This window comes from Filobasidium floriforme (assembly GCF_021052385.1).
Source record: "Filobasidium floriforme strain CBS 6241 chromosome Unknown HD553scaffold_10, whole genome shotgun sequence".
In the NCBI taxonomy this organism is placed as follows: Eukaryota; Fungi; Basidiomycota; class Tremellomycetes; order Filobasidiales; family Filobasidiaceae; genus Filobasidium; species Filobasidium floriforme.
Window position 1 is genome coordinate 289793 of NW_025763631.1, and position 16614 is coordinate 306406.

The 16614-nt window shown below is 54.7% G+C and overlaps 5 protein-coding genes across 5 annotated transcripts; 3 read left to right on the plus strand and 2 right to left on the minus strand.

Moving 5' to 3' along the window:
* Positions 1-1617: 1617 nt before the first annotated feature.
* Positions 1618-2979, minus strand: HD553DRAFT_341839 (uncharacterized protein; the record flags this gene model as incomplete). Its single annotated transcript, XM_046182676.1, has 2 exons — positions 1618-2553; positions 2623-2979. The coding sequence occupies 2 exons, from the start codon at positions 2977-2979 to the stop codon at positions 1618-1620; spliced, it is 1293 nt and encodes a 430-aa protein (XP_046036816.1).
* A 4911-nt stretch (positions 2980-7890) lies between these two features.
* HD553DRAFT_310801 (uncharacterized protein) lies at positions 7891-10406 on the plus strand. Its single transcript, XM_046179874.1, has 2 exons — positions 7891-8147; positions 8213-10406. Exons 1-2 carry the CDS (start codon positions 8037-8039, stop codon positions 9908-9910), a joined length of 1809 nt encoding a protein of 602 aa, XP_046036817.1. The 5' UTR covers positions 7891-8036; the 3' UTR covers positions 9911-10406.
* Positions 10407-10903: 497 nt separating this feature from the next.
* Positions 10904-13307, plus strand: HD553DRAFT_341842 (Alpha/Beta hydrolase protein; the record flags this gene model as incomplete). The annotated part of the gene is made up of 8 exons (XM_046182677.1): positions 10904-11096; positions 11171-11503; positions 11573-12197; positions 12275-12285; positions 12357-12459; positions 12525-12716; positions 12776-13024; positions 13085-13307. The coding sequence occupies 8 exons, from the start codon at positions 10904-10906 to the stop codon at positions 13305-13307; spliced, it is 1929 nt and encodes a 642-aa protein (XP_046036818.1).
* Positions 13308-14369: 1062 nt separating this feature from the next.
* Positions 14370-15542, plus strand: HD553DRAFT_23941 (uncharacterized protein). Its single transcript, XM_046177315.1, has 2 exons — positions 14370-14612; positions 14690-15542. Exons 1-2 carry the CDS (start codon positions 14544-14546, stop codon positions 15443-15445), a joined length of 825 nt encoding a protein of 274 aa, XP_046036819.1. The 5' UTR covers positions 14370-14543; the 3' UTR covers positions 15446-15542.
* Positions 15523-16613, minus strand: HD553DRAFT_310805 (putative 60S ribosomal protein l30-1). The gene is made up of 5 exons (XM_046179875.1): positions 16414-16613; positions 16296-16344; positions 16089-16158; positions 15897-16011; positions 15523-15826 (listed from the first exon to the last, which is right to left on the minus strand). Exons 1-5 carry the CDS (start codon positions 16495-16497, stop codon positions 15803-15805), a joined length of 342 nt encoding a protein of 113 aa, XP_046036820.1. The 5' UTR covers positions 16498-16613; the 3' UTR covers positions 15523-15802.
* Between the last annotated feature and the right edge of the window lies 1 nt (position 16614).

A 16614-nucleotide genomic window follows, 5' to 3' on the forward strand; every position in this document is an offset into this window, starting at 1 on the left:
CGTCGATTGTCACGTCAGCTACGCAACATCTCTTTCGGGGTCGAAGATGATGCCCTTGACATTGCCGATCGAGCGGGATGCCAACGAAAGATCAGGAGACGGGCACTCACGATGCTCCTCGGCTTAGCTGCGGAGATCGAAGGCATAGAGAGTCGTCGTTACCTGCACCGTCGAGTCAATAGGGATCTTCGGTCTAGACGCGACGACCTCTTCCGGTACTATCTGAACATGAATGAAAAGTGGTTCAAACAAACAGTTAGTATACGACTCTCACCGTGTTATACCTCCATGAAACGTACTCATGACGAGCGTTTGTTAGGCTCGGATGAACAAAGAGTGCTTCTGGACCTTACACGATATCATCCAGGCCGACCCAATCTTCTCGAACAACTCCCACAACCCCCAGGCCCCCGTCTTGTATCAGCTTCTCGTTACTCTACGTCGGTTAGGGATGGCCGGAAACGGAGTCAGTTTGGGGCAATCGGCCATCCACTTCAGTATTGCAGGTAAGCCAAGACGAACCTGCTTCGATCTTCTCGGCTAAGACGCCTTGTCCTGTCGAATCTACAGAAGGAACCGTCGAGCTATGGACACTGCGATGTATTCTTGCGATCACTCGGAACCTTAGCGGTTGGATTAAATGGCCGGATCGCAGAGCCAGGAGGATGATCGCAGGCAGGATAGCTACCCGGTCTCCCTTCCCCGACTGTGTCGGCTTTCTCGACGGGAGTGCGATTCCGCTAGAATACAAGCCAGGGTTAGAGGACGCCATCGATTTCTACAACTATAAACACTTCTACGCCCTTCAGCTTCTGGCAATATGCGACGACCAACGGAGGTTTACTTACGTGTTGTTGGGGTACCCCGGCTCAGCCCACGATACTCGGTCATTCGGCCGAACTGCTGTGGCGACCAATCCAGGCGCCTTCTTCGATCCTGGGCAGTGGATCATGGCGGACTCTGCCTTCGCTCAGACGGAGTACTTGGTGTCCCCGTTCAAGCACGCCCGGGGAGTTAGACGACTATCTGCGGAAGTCAACCGATTCAACAGAAGCTTATCGTCGGTGCGAGTCGTGGTGGAACACACCTTCGGTATGCTCAAAATGAGATTCGAATCCCTACGAGCCTTGAGGTCTCAGATCGACACGCAGCTAGATCTGCAGCGAGCTCTCAATTGGATTCGGGTTGCGACGATCTTACACAACTTCTTGGCCGATCAGAAGGAGGAAGGCCTTGACGATTTCTGGGAAGACTGGGACATGGAGGTCAGTACCAGATCGATCAGTAGCGGCGTGGGCAGAAACTGACCACGGTCCATCTCCTCAGACTCTGAATCGCCAGTTCGAGTGGGAGGCGGCACAAAATAGAGAAGCATACGAAACCTATCTGATAGAGGAGAGACTTGATGAGGATCGTCCCCCGGGACCGGATACGAAGCGACGGTGGCTGAAGCAGTTTGCCGAATTGCGGCAATATCGCCCGGCGTTTGACTTGGAGGACATATGATGTATAATACTCGATACATCAGCATATTAGATCGACATGACATGTTGGGGCGTACGCATAAATTGGAACCTTATCCGCCTAGCACAATTCCTCCTGATCCAGCCTCCTTCACTAATCTTCGTCCATCTCGTCGGTGATACCGGCCAACCTCTTGGCCTGTTTGGCACTCATGCCGTCCTTCCTCAGCTGGAGATACGCGTTGATCCTTTCCATCCTCTGCGAGTGCTCGTTCTTGCTTCGCTCCTGTTCTCGAATCGCCTCCCTGTCCGCCAATTCCTGCTGCAACTTCCTCTCCTCGATCACCACCCTGCGTTCCTCAAACCTCCTCTCCTCCGCCTTGGTCTCAAGCAGCTGCTTGCGGTACTCTTGGTCCGCCTCAAAGGTCTTCTCGTCGATCTCAGACTGCTTCAGCATCGCCGCTGCCATGGGGGCACTGGCGTCATCCTGACCCTTGCCTTTCTTCTTGGCGCTTTCCTTGGCGACCTGGCGACTTGCGGCGGAGACGGACGCAGAGATTGATCCCCTGGAGCTGGTGGAGAAGGAGCTAGGAGAGCGCTGCTGGATTGGTGTTGCGGCGAGAGAACGGAAGCCAGGGCCGGTCGGTACGCCATCGTCGTCATCAAACTCGTCGGTCCCGTTCATCATCGCAATGATATCAGGATCACTCTCCATGTCCCCGCTGACACCTCCAAAGGAGTTTTCTTCGGTGGGAGGAGCGTTCCTCTTCTGAGGGGTGCGGGGAGCCTGACTACGAGATCGGCTGCCAGGTAGAGCAACGCCATCCTCGATCCCGAGTTGTTGTTCAAGGGGCCGTTGATCGGTTCGGGAAGAGTCGAGGACGCACTTGGGGTCGTAAAGGGTTCGGCTGCCCAAGATTGGCTCGAGCATACGATAGTACGGGTATCTGGCTTCAAACTTGGCCTGCCAGGCCGCCGTCTTGACTCGTTCATCGGGGTCCTGGCTCTCCATATCCGAGTCCGTACTGCCGCTCCCCGTCTGCTGCAACTCCTCGTGCGCTTGGCTCCAAACCTTGATGATGTACTTGATCTGATGGCGCAACAGTCCATTGAGGTTCAGAATACGGCGGGTCAGTGGATGGTGTAGCGGAAGACTCACCTTCGAGATCAATCCCGATACGTTCTTACACCCCGCCAGATCAAAGCCAGCCTCGCCCATCTGGTCGAGGATCTTCTGTCCCATCCCCTCTTTCCCAACCCCGTTGGTGTTCTTCCACCTGGTATAGTTCTCTCCATCACACAACCACTCGACCAAGTACTCCTCAGCCGTCCGTCCTTCCTTGGTTTTAACCTTCTTCCATCGGGCTTGGCTGCTGACCCCGCCCTCGTTCGAGCTGTTGCTCTCGGCTGACGGCTTTGACCTAACCCTCCTCTCCTCCGGCGAGGTCTCAATGCTGCCTGAAGCGGCACGTTTGTTCCGGGAAGGAGTAGATGCAGGAAGAGGAGGAGGAGGCATGAGTTCTTGAGACGGCGTGCCAGTCAAAGGTCGGCTTTGCGAGGTGATCGAGTAGGTTTGCGAGGCTTGCGACGCTGAAGCAAGAGTGATTTCTTCGCGGGGGGAGGAGGGTGCAGTGGAAACGGAACGAGAAGGGGATTGAGAGGGAGACCTAGCTGACCGAGGATGTGGGAAGCGGACTGTGAGGTGTGAAGAGGATTGCTGTATGTCACAACAACGGGCGGAAAGGATAGCACATATGGCAAAGGGAGGCTGTCAGTCACGTCCGGTCGAATGCGGTAATTACGCGTTTTTGCACGCGTTTTGGGGGGTATCGACCTGAACCGAGTTTTCGAACGAAGTACTCACGCCAGGGGTTTGGGAGTTGCTCATGTTGACGGATTGGATGCTTAGGTATCGTGAGACACAAGTTTGACAATTGTGTGATGTGTCTATGTAAGGCCCGGGAGCGGCCCCCGATGGGGGTCCCCCTGGACAGGCTGACGGGACGCAGGAATGAGGCAAGGTATGGGTAGACATCTAGATGTAATAACGGATGTAGAGCTATTACAGAGGTACTAGTTCTACATCCAAACAACAACACCGAAAAGTACCCCCGACGGGAGTCGCATACGGGAGTCGCGTACGGCGTGTCCGACGCGTCACGTGACCGCTATAACAGGATCCCCCCCTTAGATGCGGTCTCCGAACGCATCAAGCGTCGGCGTACTCTTGTCGACCAGGCTGCGGTAGATGAGGGTAGCGCTTGTGAAACGCTGCGACGACCTTGTCGTCGTGATCGAATTCGGCGGGACTAACCCACTCGTTCGATTCATCCCCGTACCCTTCGAATCGCACTAGGTACTGGGTCTTCTTCCCGGACCTCCCGGATCGCAACGCTTTCGAGTGTACGATCTCGGACACGACATACCCCAAGTCACCGTTGTCGAGGACTTCGGGGGTAGGCGGTTCAACCACCTCTCTTCCTTCCAGCTCGTTGGCCCGATAGGGGATGAGCAACGACACGTGGAAGACGGGATGCACCCGGCGTAACTGCGCGGGGAGTTCCAGCCTCCTCGCCATCTTGCTCTGGCCGATGACTTCCGTGATTCGGAAGGGCCCCAGCGTCTTCATCGAGAGCTTCTGGCTGGGGCGCACCGACGTCAAGTTCTTGGTAGATAACATTACCAGGTCCCCTACGTTGTAACCCTCGTCAGGGACGGCGGTACGCTTCCGATTTGCGTACTTCGCCATGTCCTCCCGCGCCTGTTCCAGCGCCTCCTTCACCGACTTGTAGATCCCGTCGAGTCGGTCTCGGTACTCTCCCGCCGATTCCACCGCCTCTTCCCTAGTGCCGGGCACTGGCAGGGAGAAGGTATGTTCCCTTCCCTCGGACGCCATGAATGGCGACATCCCGATGGCAGAGTGCTTCGCGTTGTTGTACGCGAACTCCGCCATGGAGAGTAGCTCCGCCCAATCGTCCTGGAGGAAGTTGACGTACGACCGCAAGTACTGCTCCAAGGTGGAGTTACTTCGCTCGGTCTGTCCGTCCGTCTCCGGGTGGAACGCCGTGGAGTAACTATTCTCCACGTTCGCCATGCGGCACAGATCTTTCCAGAAGCGCGAGGTGAACAACGTACCTCGATCCGAAATGATCTGCTTCGGGAACCCATGCAAACACACCCATCGGTCAAGGAATAACCGCGCCAAGAATGTGGCGTCGTTATCCTTTCGACAAGCGACGAAGTGCGCTCGCTTGCTGAACCGATCGACGATCACCAGGATCGAATTGGACCCCATAGACTCGGGCAGGTCCGTGATGTGATCCCAAGTGATCGATTCGTATGGTCCCGCCGGTACCGGCAGCGGCGCTAGTTCGCCGACAGGCTTCATTCGGGGTCGCCGGTTGCGCTGACATATGCTGCAGCTAGCGACGTACTCCCCGATCCACTTCGCCATCCCAGGCCAGTAGAAGTCCCTACTGGTTAGCTCCACGGTCTTGTCCCGCCCCCAATGGCCGGCGGCTTTCCCGTCATGTAGGCGCTTCATCAGCTCTACCTTGATGTTCCCCGCGTTAGGAACATACACCAACCCGTTGTATAGGAGAACCCCGGTGGGGCTCAAGCTGTATCGCTCATTCGCCAAGGTCCCCGCCTTGAGCTGCGCTACGAGCTCTTTCGCCACCGGGTCGTCCTGCGCCGCCGGTATCAGCGCTTTCACCATCCAATCGCCCAGTGCGGGGATGGTGCCATTCAACCGCAAAGGCGGTCGTTCAACCGGACTACACCCTTCAGGGGGTGCGTCTTCGACAGGCCGGAGCAGAGTCTCCGCTCGCTTCGGTTCTGTCTCCTCCATCAACTCTTCCCGACGACTCAACGCGTCGGCCTTCCCGTTCTCCGTTCCCGGCTTGTACTCCAGGGTGTAGGAGATCTGGTTCAACAGCTGCAACCATCGCGCCTGCCGTTGGGACAATACCTTGTCCCTCTTGAAATACTCCAAGTTCTTGTGATCCGTGAGAATCCGAACGGGGTACTTGTTGTCGAGATAATGTCGCCATATCCGACTGCAATAGACGATGGCCAACAGTTCCCTGTCGTGCACATCGTAGTTCCTCTCGGCGGGCGTCAGACTCTTTGACATGAACGCTACCGGGTGGAGCTTCCCATCGTCCCCTACCTGGGACATCACCGCGCCGATCGCTCCAGAGGAAGCGTCGGTCTCGAGCACCACTTGGCGCTCCTCGTTGTAGTGCGCCAATATAGGCGCCTGGGTGAAGGACTCCTTCAGTTCCCGGAACGCAGCGTCAGCGGCTGCCGTCCAGGAGTACTTCACCCCTTTCTTCGTCAGGGCCGTCATTCCCTGAATCTTCTTGGAGTAGTTCTGGATGAACCTCCGATAGTAGTTTGCAAATCCTAAAAAGGACTGCAGTCCCCGAATGTTCTTCGGGGGGGCCCAGTCCAAAACGGACTTGACCTTGGAGGGGTTCATACTGACCCCCGTCGGGGCAATATCGTACCCCAAGAATTCGGTAGCCACCGTATCGAACTCACACTTCTCCGCCTTCGCATACAGGCCATTTGCCTGCAGCCTCTTCATAACCTCCTTGACCTGACCGTCATGGGTCTCCTGGTCGGAGGAGTAAATAAGTATGTCGTCGAGGTAAACGACGACGCACACATCCAAAAGGTCCTGGAAAACCTCGTTCATCCACCGCTGAAAGGTAGCGGGGGCGTTGGTCAAGCCGAACGGCATGACCAAACATTCGAACAGACCGAAACGTGTAGTAAACGCGGTCTTCCAAATGTCTTCTTCTTTTACGCGTAGCAGGTTGTACGCGCCTCGGAGGTCCATCTTCGTGTAGACCTTCGCGCCCTTCAACCTGTCTAGCGTCTCTGAGATGAGGGGTAGGGGCGTCCTATCCTTCACCGTAATGTCGTTAAGGCGACGGTAATCGATGCACATACGCATCTCGCCGCCTTTCTTCGGTACGAACAGTACCGGGCTCGAACAGGGCGACTTCGACGGCCTGATGAACCCCTTCTCCAAATTTTCTTTCAACCACTTCTTTAGCTCCTCGCTTTCCCGCTGGGAGTGGTTGTAGAGCTTCTGGTACGTCGGCGACGTACCGGGCTTGAGTTCGATCGCATGGTCGATCGATCGCGTCGGGGGCAGTGTATCTGCCTTCGTCTTGGAGAACGCTCCAAGATGTTCATGATACTTCTCCGGTACCATGTCCCTCAGCTTCTCCATATACTCAGGAGGATCCAGATCGTCCTGGAACGAGTCCGTGGGTTTGACGTCCCAATCCCACAGGTCCGGGCGCCTCGCCCGCTCGTCGTCCTCCCGGGTCATCTGCATCTGCGCGACGACCAAATCCTCCGTGATCGACCCCTTCATCTTCTTGAACGGGTCGATCCCTCGTGTCTCCACTTCTACTTCGTCCGGAGCATACACCGTCTCGGGCCTCTTGAGGCATCCCGTGCTGATGCAGACATCCCCGAACGTTACCGCGTTGGAGTCCCATTGGATATGCGGGTTGTGTCTCCGCAACCAAGGGATACCTAGCACCACCGGGTACCCACTCAAATCGGTGAGGTGGAACTCGGTCAGTTCCAGGTGCACTCCCGTACGTACCAGCGTACGAGCCTTCTGGGTGATCCTTCCTCCCTGGATCTCCCGACCATCGATCACCGTCACTACCCGCGGCGTCTCGAGGTCCGTTACGTCGAATCCATGTAGCGACGCGAATGTCCGATCCATGAACATCCCGGTCGCTCCCGAATCCAACAACATGAGTGCTTGGACCGGCACTCCTTCCGGGTAGAACACTCCTACCAACGTCAGATGGCTATCTGGACCGTTGGGTACTCCGCTTGCACCCAGCTGCAAGGGGATCCGGCTACCTCCTCGTGCTCCCCCATTCGGGGTCCTTTGATGATCCGTTATTCTGTAAGGCCCGGGAGCGGCCCCCGATGGGGGTCCCCCTGGACAGGCTGACGGGACGCAGGAATGAGGCAAGGTATGGGTAGACATCTAGATGTAATAACGGATGTAGAGCTATTACAGAGGTACTAGTTCTACATCCAAACAACAACACCGAAAAGTACCCCCGACGGGAGTCGCATACGGGAGTCGCGTACGGCGTGTCCGACGCGTCACGTGACCGCTATAACAGTCTAGGTGGTACAATAGCGATTTGTTCGGAATTCGACTTACGAATGATCGAGGTCTAGACCCCGTTCATTCGTAAGGTCGCGAGACAATTCATTCCGAGCTAATCACGTGACTTTTGGAGCCTGACATCTTTCCTAACCAATTGTCTCGCGGAGTGAAAACAGATATTTGAGACCCCCTTTTGACGCCAACGTGATCTGGAAGCAAATTACTTCCGAACCAATTCGTCGATCTCCGATCGTCCACTCCGTCATGCATGGCTTCTCCTGACCTGACCAAACTTACTCAGATACTCAAACCATCACGATCAAGCCGTCATCCCATAGTGTCAAGCCAGATTGTATACTCTCCAACGGTACACAAATACTACTATCACTATCGAGCTATCGACCCGTCAAACCTGGATGGCGCGATGGGCATCCCTGCCGGATGACGTTCTCAGCATCGTTTACGACGGATTAGAGGTAGAAGATGTTATCAAATTGACCCAACTCTCAAAGATCGATGCAGCTAGGGTAGGTCGAAGAGCGTGGATATGAAACGACCGGTACAAAGGGTGTTGACCCATACCCACTTCCAGGTTCACAACTTGGCTTTGCCCTCGCTGCTACGGCGTACAGCATGTCATCACATCACGGTTGACCCAAGAGAAACAAGTCACACGACCTCAGCAACCATAAAAGACGGCCATGCCGGCGTGTTGCAAGTGACTAGACTTGTCAGGCATAACCGAAACATCGAGGAGAATTTCCGGCGAAGGAGGTTTCTGGCTCGACAGGTCGGCAACACCTGGAACAGACCTTGTCGACCGTCGATCGAACTCGAACCCGATCGCCTGCTCATCGCCACTGGACCTTCACTTACTGTGCACGGTCTGGCCAAGGATGATTCGTATGGAGAATCTGTTGATGGCAGGAAGGGGGTCGTCAGCATCGAGACCGTACCGATCCCCTTGATCAGAGGTCGACAGGTGAATAGTTCGCAGGGGGGATTCGGGCGGTTCGCTCAGCGGACAGCTGTGGCGTCTCCTCTCGACGATCTTACCGGGGTGGTATCTCTCGGAAGCGACGAGTACATACTTTCCACGGTGGGAGGCAAACTCCAAAAGGTTCAGCTTCGATCACAGCAAGTTCACGGACCGTACCAAAAGCGGTTACAAGCCGTATCTACCGCCTTGTACCCTCACACGGCCAACGTCCCGATAGAATCTCTCACGAGCTCGAGGAACAGCAATGACCCTCAGAACAAACAGAGGTTTCTTACAGCATCTCACAACGGGTTGATCTCGCTCTACAATGCAGCAGCGCCTTGGTCTGCTCCCGCCACTTTCAGCATCGGTTCCCGTCCGTGGTCGTCTCACCTCTCTTTAGGAGGCTCACAGCCATACGTGGTAGTTGGGTCTTCGGGCCTGCAGCCTCTGCACGTATATGCTATGGGTGAAGGTGGAGCATTCGATTCTGCCAACCGACGCAGGAACGTCAGCGTTACGCCGGCCAGATCGCTCCTTGGCGCTCGAATCAAGTCTGCAGTCTACGACATCGTTTCTCCGCCGACAGACATGGCCAATCCGTTCAGCAATAACCCGAGCTCGATACTCCTATCCGCTTGGTTCGATGGACGGGCCCGTATACACGACCTACGAGTCTCGGGGATGGGCTCTCTCGCATCCGGTGCTGACAAGGACGACTCGGCCAGTATGCGGACTCGTCCGATAATGGAAATGTTTGATCCGTGGCTCCAGTCATCCCTGTACTCTTGTGCATGGACGGGACCTGGAAACATCGCAACGGGCTCGTCACGCCATGGGATGGTATCCCTGTTCGACACGAGAATGTTGATTGAATCCCGACACAGCCTATCCGCAACAAGGGCGGAGAATACGCGTCAAGCGTTCGATCAACCTTTGCTGGAGGATTCGACCTCGACCAACGTGGATATGCTTAGATGGCACCGTGGAGGCTATTCGGCATACTCGCCGGGTCGACCCGAGAGTCCCGTTTATTCTCTAAAAGGCGAAGGAGGAAGGCTGTGGGGCGTGACTGATCGCCGGGCGTTCGTATATACGTTCGATGTCGAGGGAGACGGTCCGGGTCTCCCACAATCGCGAGGGTGGAACATTATAGGGCCCGGTTGTGAAGCCAGTCCTCCCCTCACGACCTGGGCGAGACGGAACGGAGGCTTCTCGACCAGAGGCGAGACGGTTGATGATGTCAAAGATTACGCTGCGGGGTATGCGATGGACGATCGGCAGCTACGTTTGTTCGAAAGTTTGCGGTGATGATCAATGGGATTCATTGAAACGCATATCGAACATGCCGACCCTACAGCATGTCTGCAGCTGAACCGGCCAGCCGGAAAATTAACAAGTTTCTGAGCGCGGCGTACTCTCCTAATCGCACTTCCCAGCCTGACTTGACCGATGACATGTAGAGTGCAGGGCTGTTGTAAAGCAACGGGCCAAAATGTTGAACCTCCCCCCGGCTGTCACAGAACCGGGTAATCGGTTTACGTCATCGGTAGCTCGGTAGAAGAATTCATCTGGTGGCGGCAACTTTTACTACTATGGCGGTAAAAATCTAGCGTTTTTCATCGGCGCGTCGCTATATTTAGCGGTGACACATGGCAATGAGCATATGGACACAAGGAAGCAGATTTACTTCCTGACAAACGCGCTCAAAATATCAGTTTCAAGCACCTGTATTGCCTTGTCAAAATTCACCCTTGTATCTGGCTTCGGATCACTCATAACTTAGGGGACACAAGGTAGAACATACAATGTATCAGAACCATTTACCAAAAGCGATTTTGAAGAGGGTCTTTATAACAACTTTGGCCGAGCTTAAAACAGGCAAATAAACGCGATTCTCGGCATTTGTTGCATCCGGTTAGCACTAGATCTGCTTCCGACTAGCCTGTCACCTTCAAAATCGAGGTTTTGCGTCCGAAAAATCAGAAACGCGTCTTTAGGTGCAATTACCGCCATAGTAGTAAAAGTTACCGCCACCAGCTGAATTGTCGCTCGGTAGCCGGTCCGGTTGTCGCGGCGGCAAAGGGCGTCATGATGAGCAAGCAGCAGCAAGCATCCTTTGGATTTAAGTTTCCTTCCTTTTCCGCATTCAGGCTCCATCGCTCGTCCACTCCCTTGGGTTCTCACCAGGAGATTCCTTGCCATTCACCTGCGACGATTGATCTACGATTTACAATCAGGTCGTTTCGGGAGGATAGTGCAAGAACAAGCGGTCCACATATCGCCCTCTCCGTCGTACAAAAGATGCTCTTCTCTGCAGGTCTCATCGGTCTGCTTTTGCCGCTAGCAGCTGCGACCATCGATGGCCAGGTGCACCAGCTCCATGCTCGTCAGGCCATTCCCTCGTCGCCTTCGGGGAGCAACAGTACCTCCAACGTGACGATCACCCCTACTCAAACTGTTTTGACTGGTGATGGCGCCAACGTTACTGTGCAAGGTGGGTTCGCTCGAAGGACGGCTGTGGACAGTGCGCCTTTCAGAATCACTAACATAGCGCTTGTGGCAATCCAGGTGTGACGATCGATAGCCTCAACGTCACTCGTTACCTGGGGATCCCGTTCGCGCAGCCTCCGGTTGACGATCTGAGGTTTGCTCCTCCTCAAGCTGTCAGCTACAATGCATCTACCACGATCAACGCTACAGTCAACGGGCCTGCTTGTCCCCAACCTCCCTCGACTCGTTATGGAAACACCTCGGAGGACTGCCTTCACTTGAACGTCTACACTCCTTCCGCCCGGGCTTTGACTGCCCTGAACCAGACGGCCACCATCTTGGCTGGCAACAACACCAATCTCACTAGTGCCTACGAGGATGGATTGCCTGTGATGGTATGGATCTATGGAGGTATGTGATGCCTTTTTCCGCCTGACCGCAACCTCTGAGCTGACATCCAGGATGTCTCATGACCAAAAGGTGGATTCACTTCCGGATCTACCTTGCCTTACGATGGATCGGCCATCATCGCCCAGTCGATCGCCAGCTACTCTCCCGTCATCCTGGTCACGCTGAACTACCGTGTGGGCATCTGGGGTTGGCCGGGCGGGGCTGAAGCCGCTGCCGCTGGAGCCAGTATGCTAGGTCTGCAAGACCAGCTACTCGCTCTCAAGTGGGTCAGACAAAACATCCAGAGTTTTGGCGGTGATCCTGAGAAGGTCACTGTCTTTGGTGAATCGGCGGGAGCGATCTCCATCGGCCTTCACCTCATCAATCCCGAATTAGTCGCTGCCAGCAACTCGTCGTCTGCCAGCAACGCCACTCTCCCGGCCGGCAACTCTACCACTTCGGCCGTCAACGCCACTGGACCCCAGCCGGTCTCTGTTGATACCCCCTTGTTCCACGCTGCGATCCTTCAATCCGGTTCTCCGTCCAGTTACCCCCTTAGCAATTCGAGCGTCAGTCGTCAAGCGTTCTACGATGGCGTCGTTCAACTTGCTGGCTGCGGCAATTCGACCGAGGGGTCTTTTGAATGCCTCAGACAAGTAAACCAGAGCGTCCTTCTCAACGCCTCCAACACGGTCTTGGCTCAGAACCCCTACGCGTGAGTTGTCACATTCAAACATAAAGCCCGACCTGCTCGCTGATCTGCCTGTCGACTTTCTGTGCACCTCATATTAGAGTCGCTTATGGTGCGTATCAAATTGCCCACGAAAGCTGGTAATTTTGTAACTGAGATCTTTCGAATTCCTTGGTCATCCAGGACCCTCGATCGATGGCCGCCTTGTCACTGGAAGCCCTACCGAGTTGATCGCCGAAGGCGCATACGTGCACATTCCGACCATTGCAGGCGACGTTTTGGACGAGTGAGTCTTGCCAAAGGGCGTCATTCAATGTCTTTCGAAACGCTAATCGCCCTACTTCGTGACAGGGGTACCATCTTTGTGCCACCCACGATCTCTAACGAAACCGCTTTCCAAGGATTTGTCGAGGCGGCTTTCGAAAGTTCTGCCTCGATCGGCGTCAATCAGACCGTCTTGGACTCGATTACCGAGTACTATACCAACGGCACCGGCTCACCCTTCCGAGCGCCTGCCAATGAGACGTTCGGCCGTAGCCCATAGTACGTATGAAACGGTCAAGATGAGGGGACCCCGGAAGCTTATCCGAGACCTTGGACAGCTACAAGTACATTGCTGCGGCATTTGGCGATGTAATCTTCCAAGCGCCTAGGCGTTACTTGCAAACTCAGATCACCGAGCAGAACGGCACCACTTGGAGCTACCTCTTCACCCAGAATCTGAACGCGAGCTCCCCTACCGGAGTCGCCCACGGAAGCGATGTGCCGTATACGTTTGGCGCTCCCTCCGCATCGCCCGCAACCTATGGGGCGCCTGCTGTTCAGTTCTCCAGGCAGATGGTCGCATACTGGTGAGTCCAACGCCGGTTTGCCAGAACGACCCATGTGGCTGACCGAGACGATCTTGCCAGGATCAACTTTGCGACCGCGCTCAACCCGAACGGCAACGCAGCTTCGCCCGTCAGCCAGATCGTCAAGCGCAGCCTCAACCTGACCGACTGGCCCGCATACGGGGTCAATGGGACTGTCGACATGCTGCAGCTGGAAGCCGCCAACCTCACGGTCATCCAGGACGACTATCGCGAGGAAGCGATCTCGTACATCCTTTCGATCCCCGAGGCTCTCGGTCAGTAAGCGTGAAGCTAGGTCCGATCAGCCGAATCGTATTGGGATGGCGACGTGCCTTCCTGGAGATCGTCTATGAAGACACCAGGATATGTAAAAGTCTCGAAACATACTCTCATTCGATATCATATTCCATGTTCTTGATTGCTTGCCAACACGCCAATTCGTTGATCCCACGCAAAACGTACTCTTGCGATGTCGGACTTCATATCAGTCGCAGCGAGGTCGGTCTACCCGTCGGTGGATTTCCGGCGAGGGGTGTCGAGGCAGATCGCGGCGTTGGAAGACCGACCTTGTTGTACCTCGTATTCTGTCCCCATTGGAACCTCTTACCGAGCACGAGCTAGGACACAGACGTGCGAGATCGATGACGATGCCGACTTTTCCTCTTCTTTTCCGTCAGCCTGTGACGTGATAAGGTCGGTCCGATGCCGCCGGGTTCGCATTTGACGATTGACGGGTTTTTTTCCCCGACCAAGTCGAATTTTTTGGTCTTTGTTGTTGTTGTTGTCCGCTGAAAGGTGGCCTATCTAAGACGATCCACCCAGATATGAAACGAAAGGACCTCTGCCACGATCTGACAATTACTCCGGGGCATGCGTGTTGTGCATGACACCCCGGGCCGGTTCGAATGATCCACCGGGGTTGTTTCTTGTGTTTGGACACGACGAGATTGTTCGTTGCCGGCTATTCCCGAGCGTACGCGCGCGATAAAGAGGCTAGAGGAGGCAGAGTGCTAGAGTCGAAGCTAACAAGTTCCCCGATGATGAAAGGGCCAAGAGCACGGAAATCCGTATCCCATCTTGCCGCCATCGTCGTCAGCTTCGAGATCATAGTATATTTTACCTACGACCCGTCATCATCCTTGTCCATCGTTCGTCATCAGCATCCATATAGCCAGCCAAGTCGTCGAAACCCCGGTCATCCACTTCTACGTCGGACCCGCCGAATCGCAACTTTTATACCCTACGATCGAACGCGCTCGAGAGATATCGCCTCAGCTCTGTTCCGGTCTCTATCGACATCGAATCGATTCGACAGGACACCCCACGACAAACTTTTCGACTGGTGTTCTACTAACAATCTAGTCGTTACCCTCGGCCATACACTCAAGCCGGCAATCTCGATCACACTCGACTTGTAGCAAAAACTCGATCAATCGCCATCCGTCCACTTTGTTACGGACGAGATTAAGACCAGGAAACGATCCTTGACCGGAGAATAAACGTCAACCATCGTGCAGTGATGGACGTCGAAGACCTCATAGCATCGATGCATGTGGGTAGGGAGGGCTACGAGCTTAAAGCTTTGCAGGTCAGTATAGATCATCGAGCCGGGGTCGAAACGTCGATCAAGATACTCATTGTGGTGCTTTTTAATCGCGACTACAGGCTCATCTATCCAAGACGCTCAACTATAATCCCGAAACGACGACCTACCAACCCGTGCAAGGTGTGCACTACATCCCTCCACCACCCGTATCTTCTCTCAATTCGATGGCTTCCACATCGTACGGCACATCCTACCACCAATACCCAACACATCCCAACTTGGCAAGCAACCAGGGTCGAGCCGTGCGACCGCAATGCACGCCGGTGCATAGCTATCGAGGGTTTCAGCCTTCGAACGACATGACTGAGGAGAGGGGCCAGGAAGGACAGGCGATGGATACCGATATGGACGACGTCTCACAGACGGATCATGCACACGCCAGGATGAATAACAATGGGTTCACATACGATTTTCAACGTCGCCTCCCATCGCCGCCAAACGAACACGACGAGGGAGACTTCGCAGCGTTCTCATCCGATGCGTTCGCTCCTGTCTACGCAAGTGACATGGGGTCACAAAAATCCGACGAGGGAAAGTCGTCAGACGGATGGAGCGCTTTCAAAGCCAAACCGCGCGATCGCACGGACAACCCGGGAGTTGCGCATGATGATGCTTATCGAGGCTTTTCCACATCGCCCTCTTGGACGCTCAATGGGGCCGGAGAGCAGGGCATGAGGGATGGCCGATTCGGTCTGCCGACCCCGCCAGAAGAAGAGCCTGAGCTGAAGGGAAACTGGTCAGGCGGGAGGTTGCGGAATACCAGTGCTAGGGAGCACCGGAGGTTGCATGGAGACGCTCAGAGTCGACGAAAGTAATCAGGTCTGCGCTTGCTTCTGAGTCGCTCTTGTATAGCAGCTTTGCCGAATGATTTGGATTGTAGACACTTCGACCGTTGTATACTCTATCGAATACTCGACTGTGTTTCACGCTTAATAATCGGAGTTTGACAACATCGACAACTCTGCACGTCGTCCTCGTCATGAAACGGGTCGTTGATCTGACAGTCGAATGCCCATGGCAGGCAAGTATGGTGCGATAAGGATTGGCATTAGAGGTCATGAACGATATATACCCGGTTACATCAACAAAGATTTTGTGGCAGGATTATCGCGCTCAGGAATCTCAAACGCATCAAATCGTACCTGGCCCGCGTCGACTGATCAAGGACTCGCTTAAGCGGCCTCGGTGACCTGGAGCTGTATTAGACAAGGTGGCTCATTGATTAGGTACCCGATGATAGGTCATTGTGGGTCGCATCGAACTCACGAGGTCGGAGTCACCGGCGTCAACAATGCTCATAACACCGACTCGGTAGAGCTTTCCGGCAGCGGTTCCGAGCTCGACGTTGGAGCCCTGGTAGTGGTGCACGGAAGTCTTGGAGCTGTGTGGTAAAACCCAAATGATTTGCTATAAGCTGCCGCCCCACGATGCTTCCACAGTCTGTCAGAGACGACTTACAGCATGGCGTAGTACTCGATCTCAGACTTTCGCAAAGGGGGGCAGTTTTGCGAAATGAGGATCAACTTGGCTATTACCGCCAGACAAACCAGGGTCAGCATGGGGACCTTCTCAGCCATTGCTCCAGTCCCCCTTTATCCCGCATGCACATGCAGGTGACAAAGGCTCCGTAACGAAGGTCGATTGATTGCTAGAAATGACGCTCACCCTTTCCGTTACGGAGGTTCTTGAGAGCCTGCTTGTAACCGAGAGTGTACTGCAGTACGAAAGTCAAGTCAATTAAGCCATTCATAATAGCAGACGAATACGTGTCCTTGCAACCAACCTTTCCACTCTTGACGACGAGCTGCAACTTGGAGTTGATCGACTCGGAGGTCTTGGCAGCCTTGGACTTCTTGACGGGGGCCATTTTGTTGGATGAACTGGTTTCTTGTCTTGAGGTGTCGAGAAAGGAACGGCTGGATCGAATCGAGAGGGTAAAACCAAGCTCGATGCTCTGAAGTCAACGCAATGGTTGACCTACGGC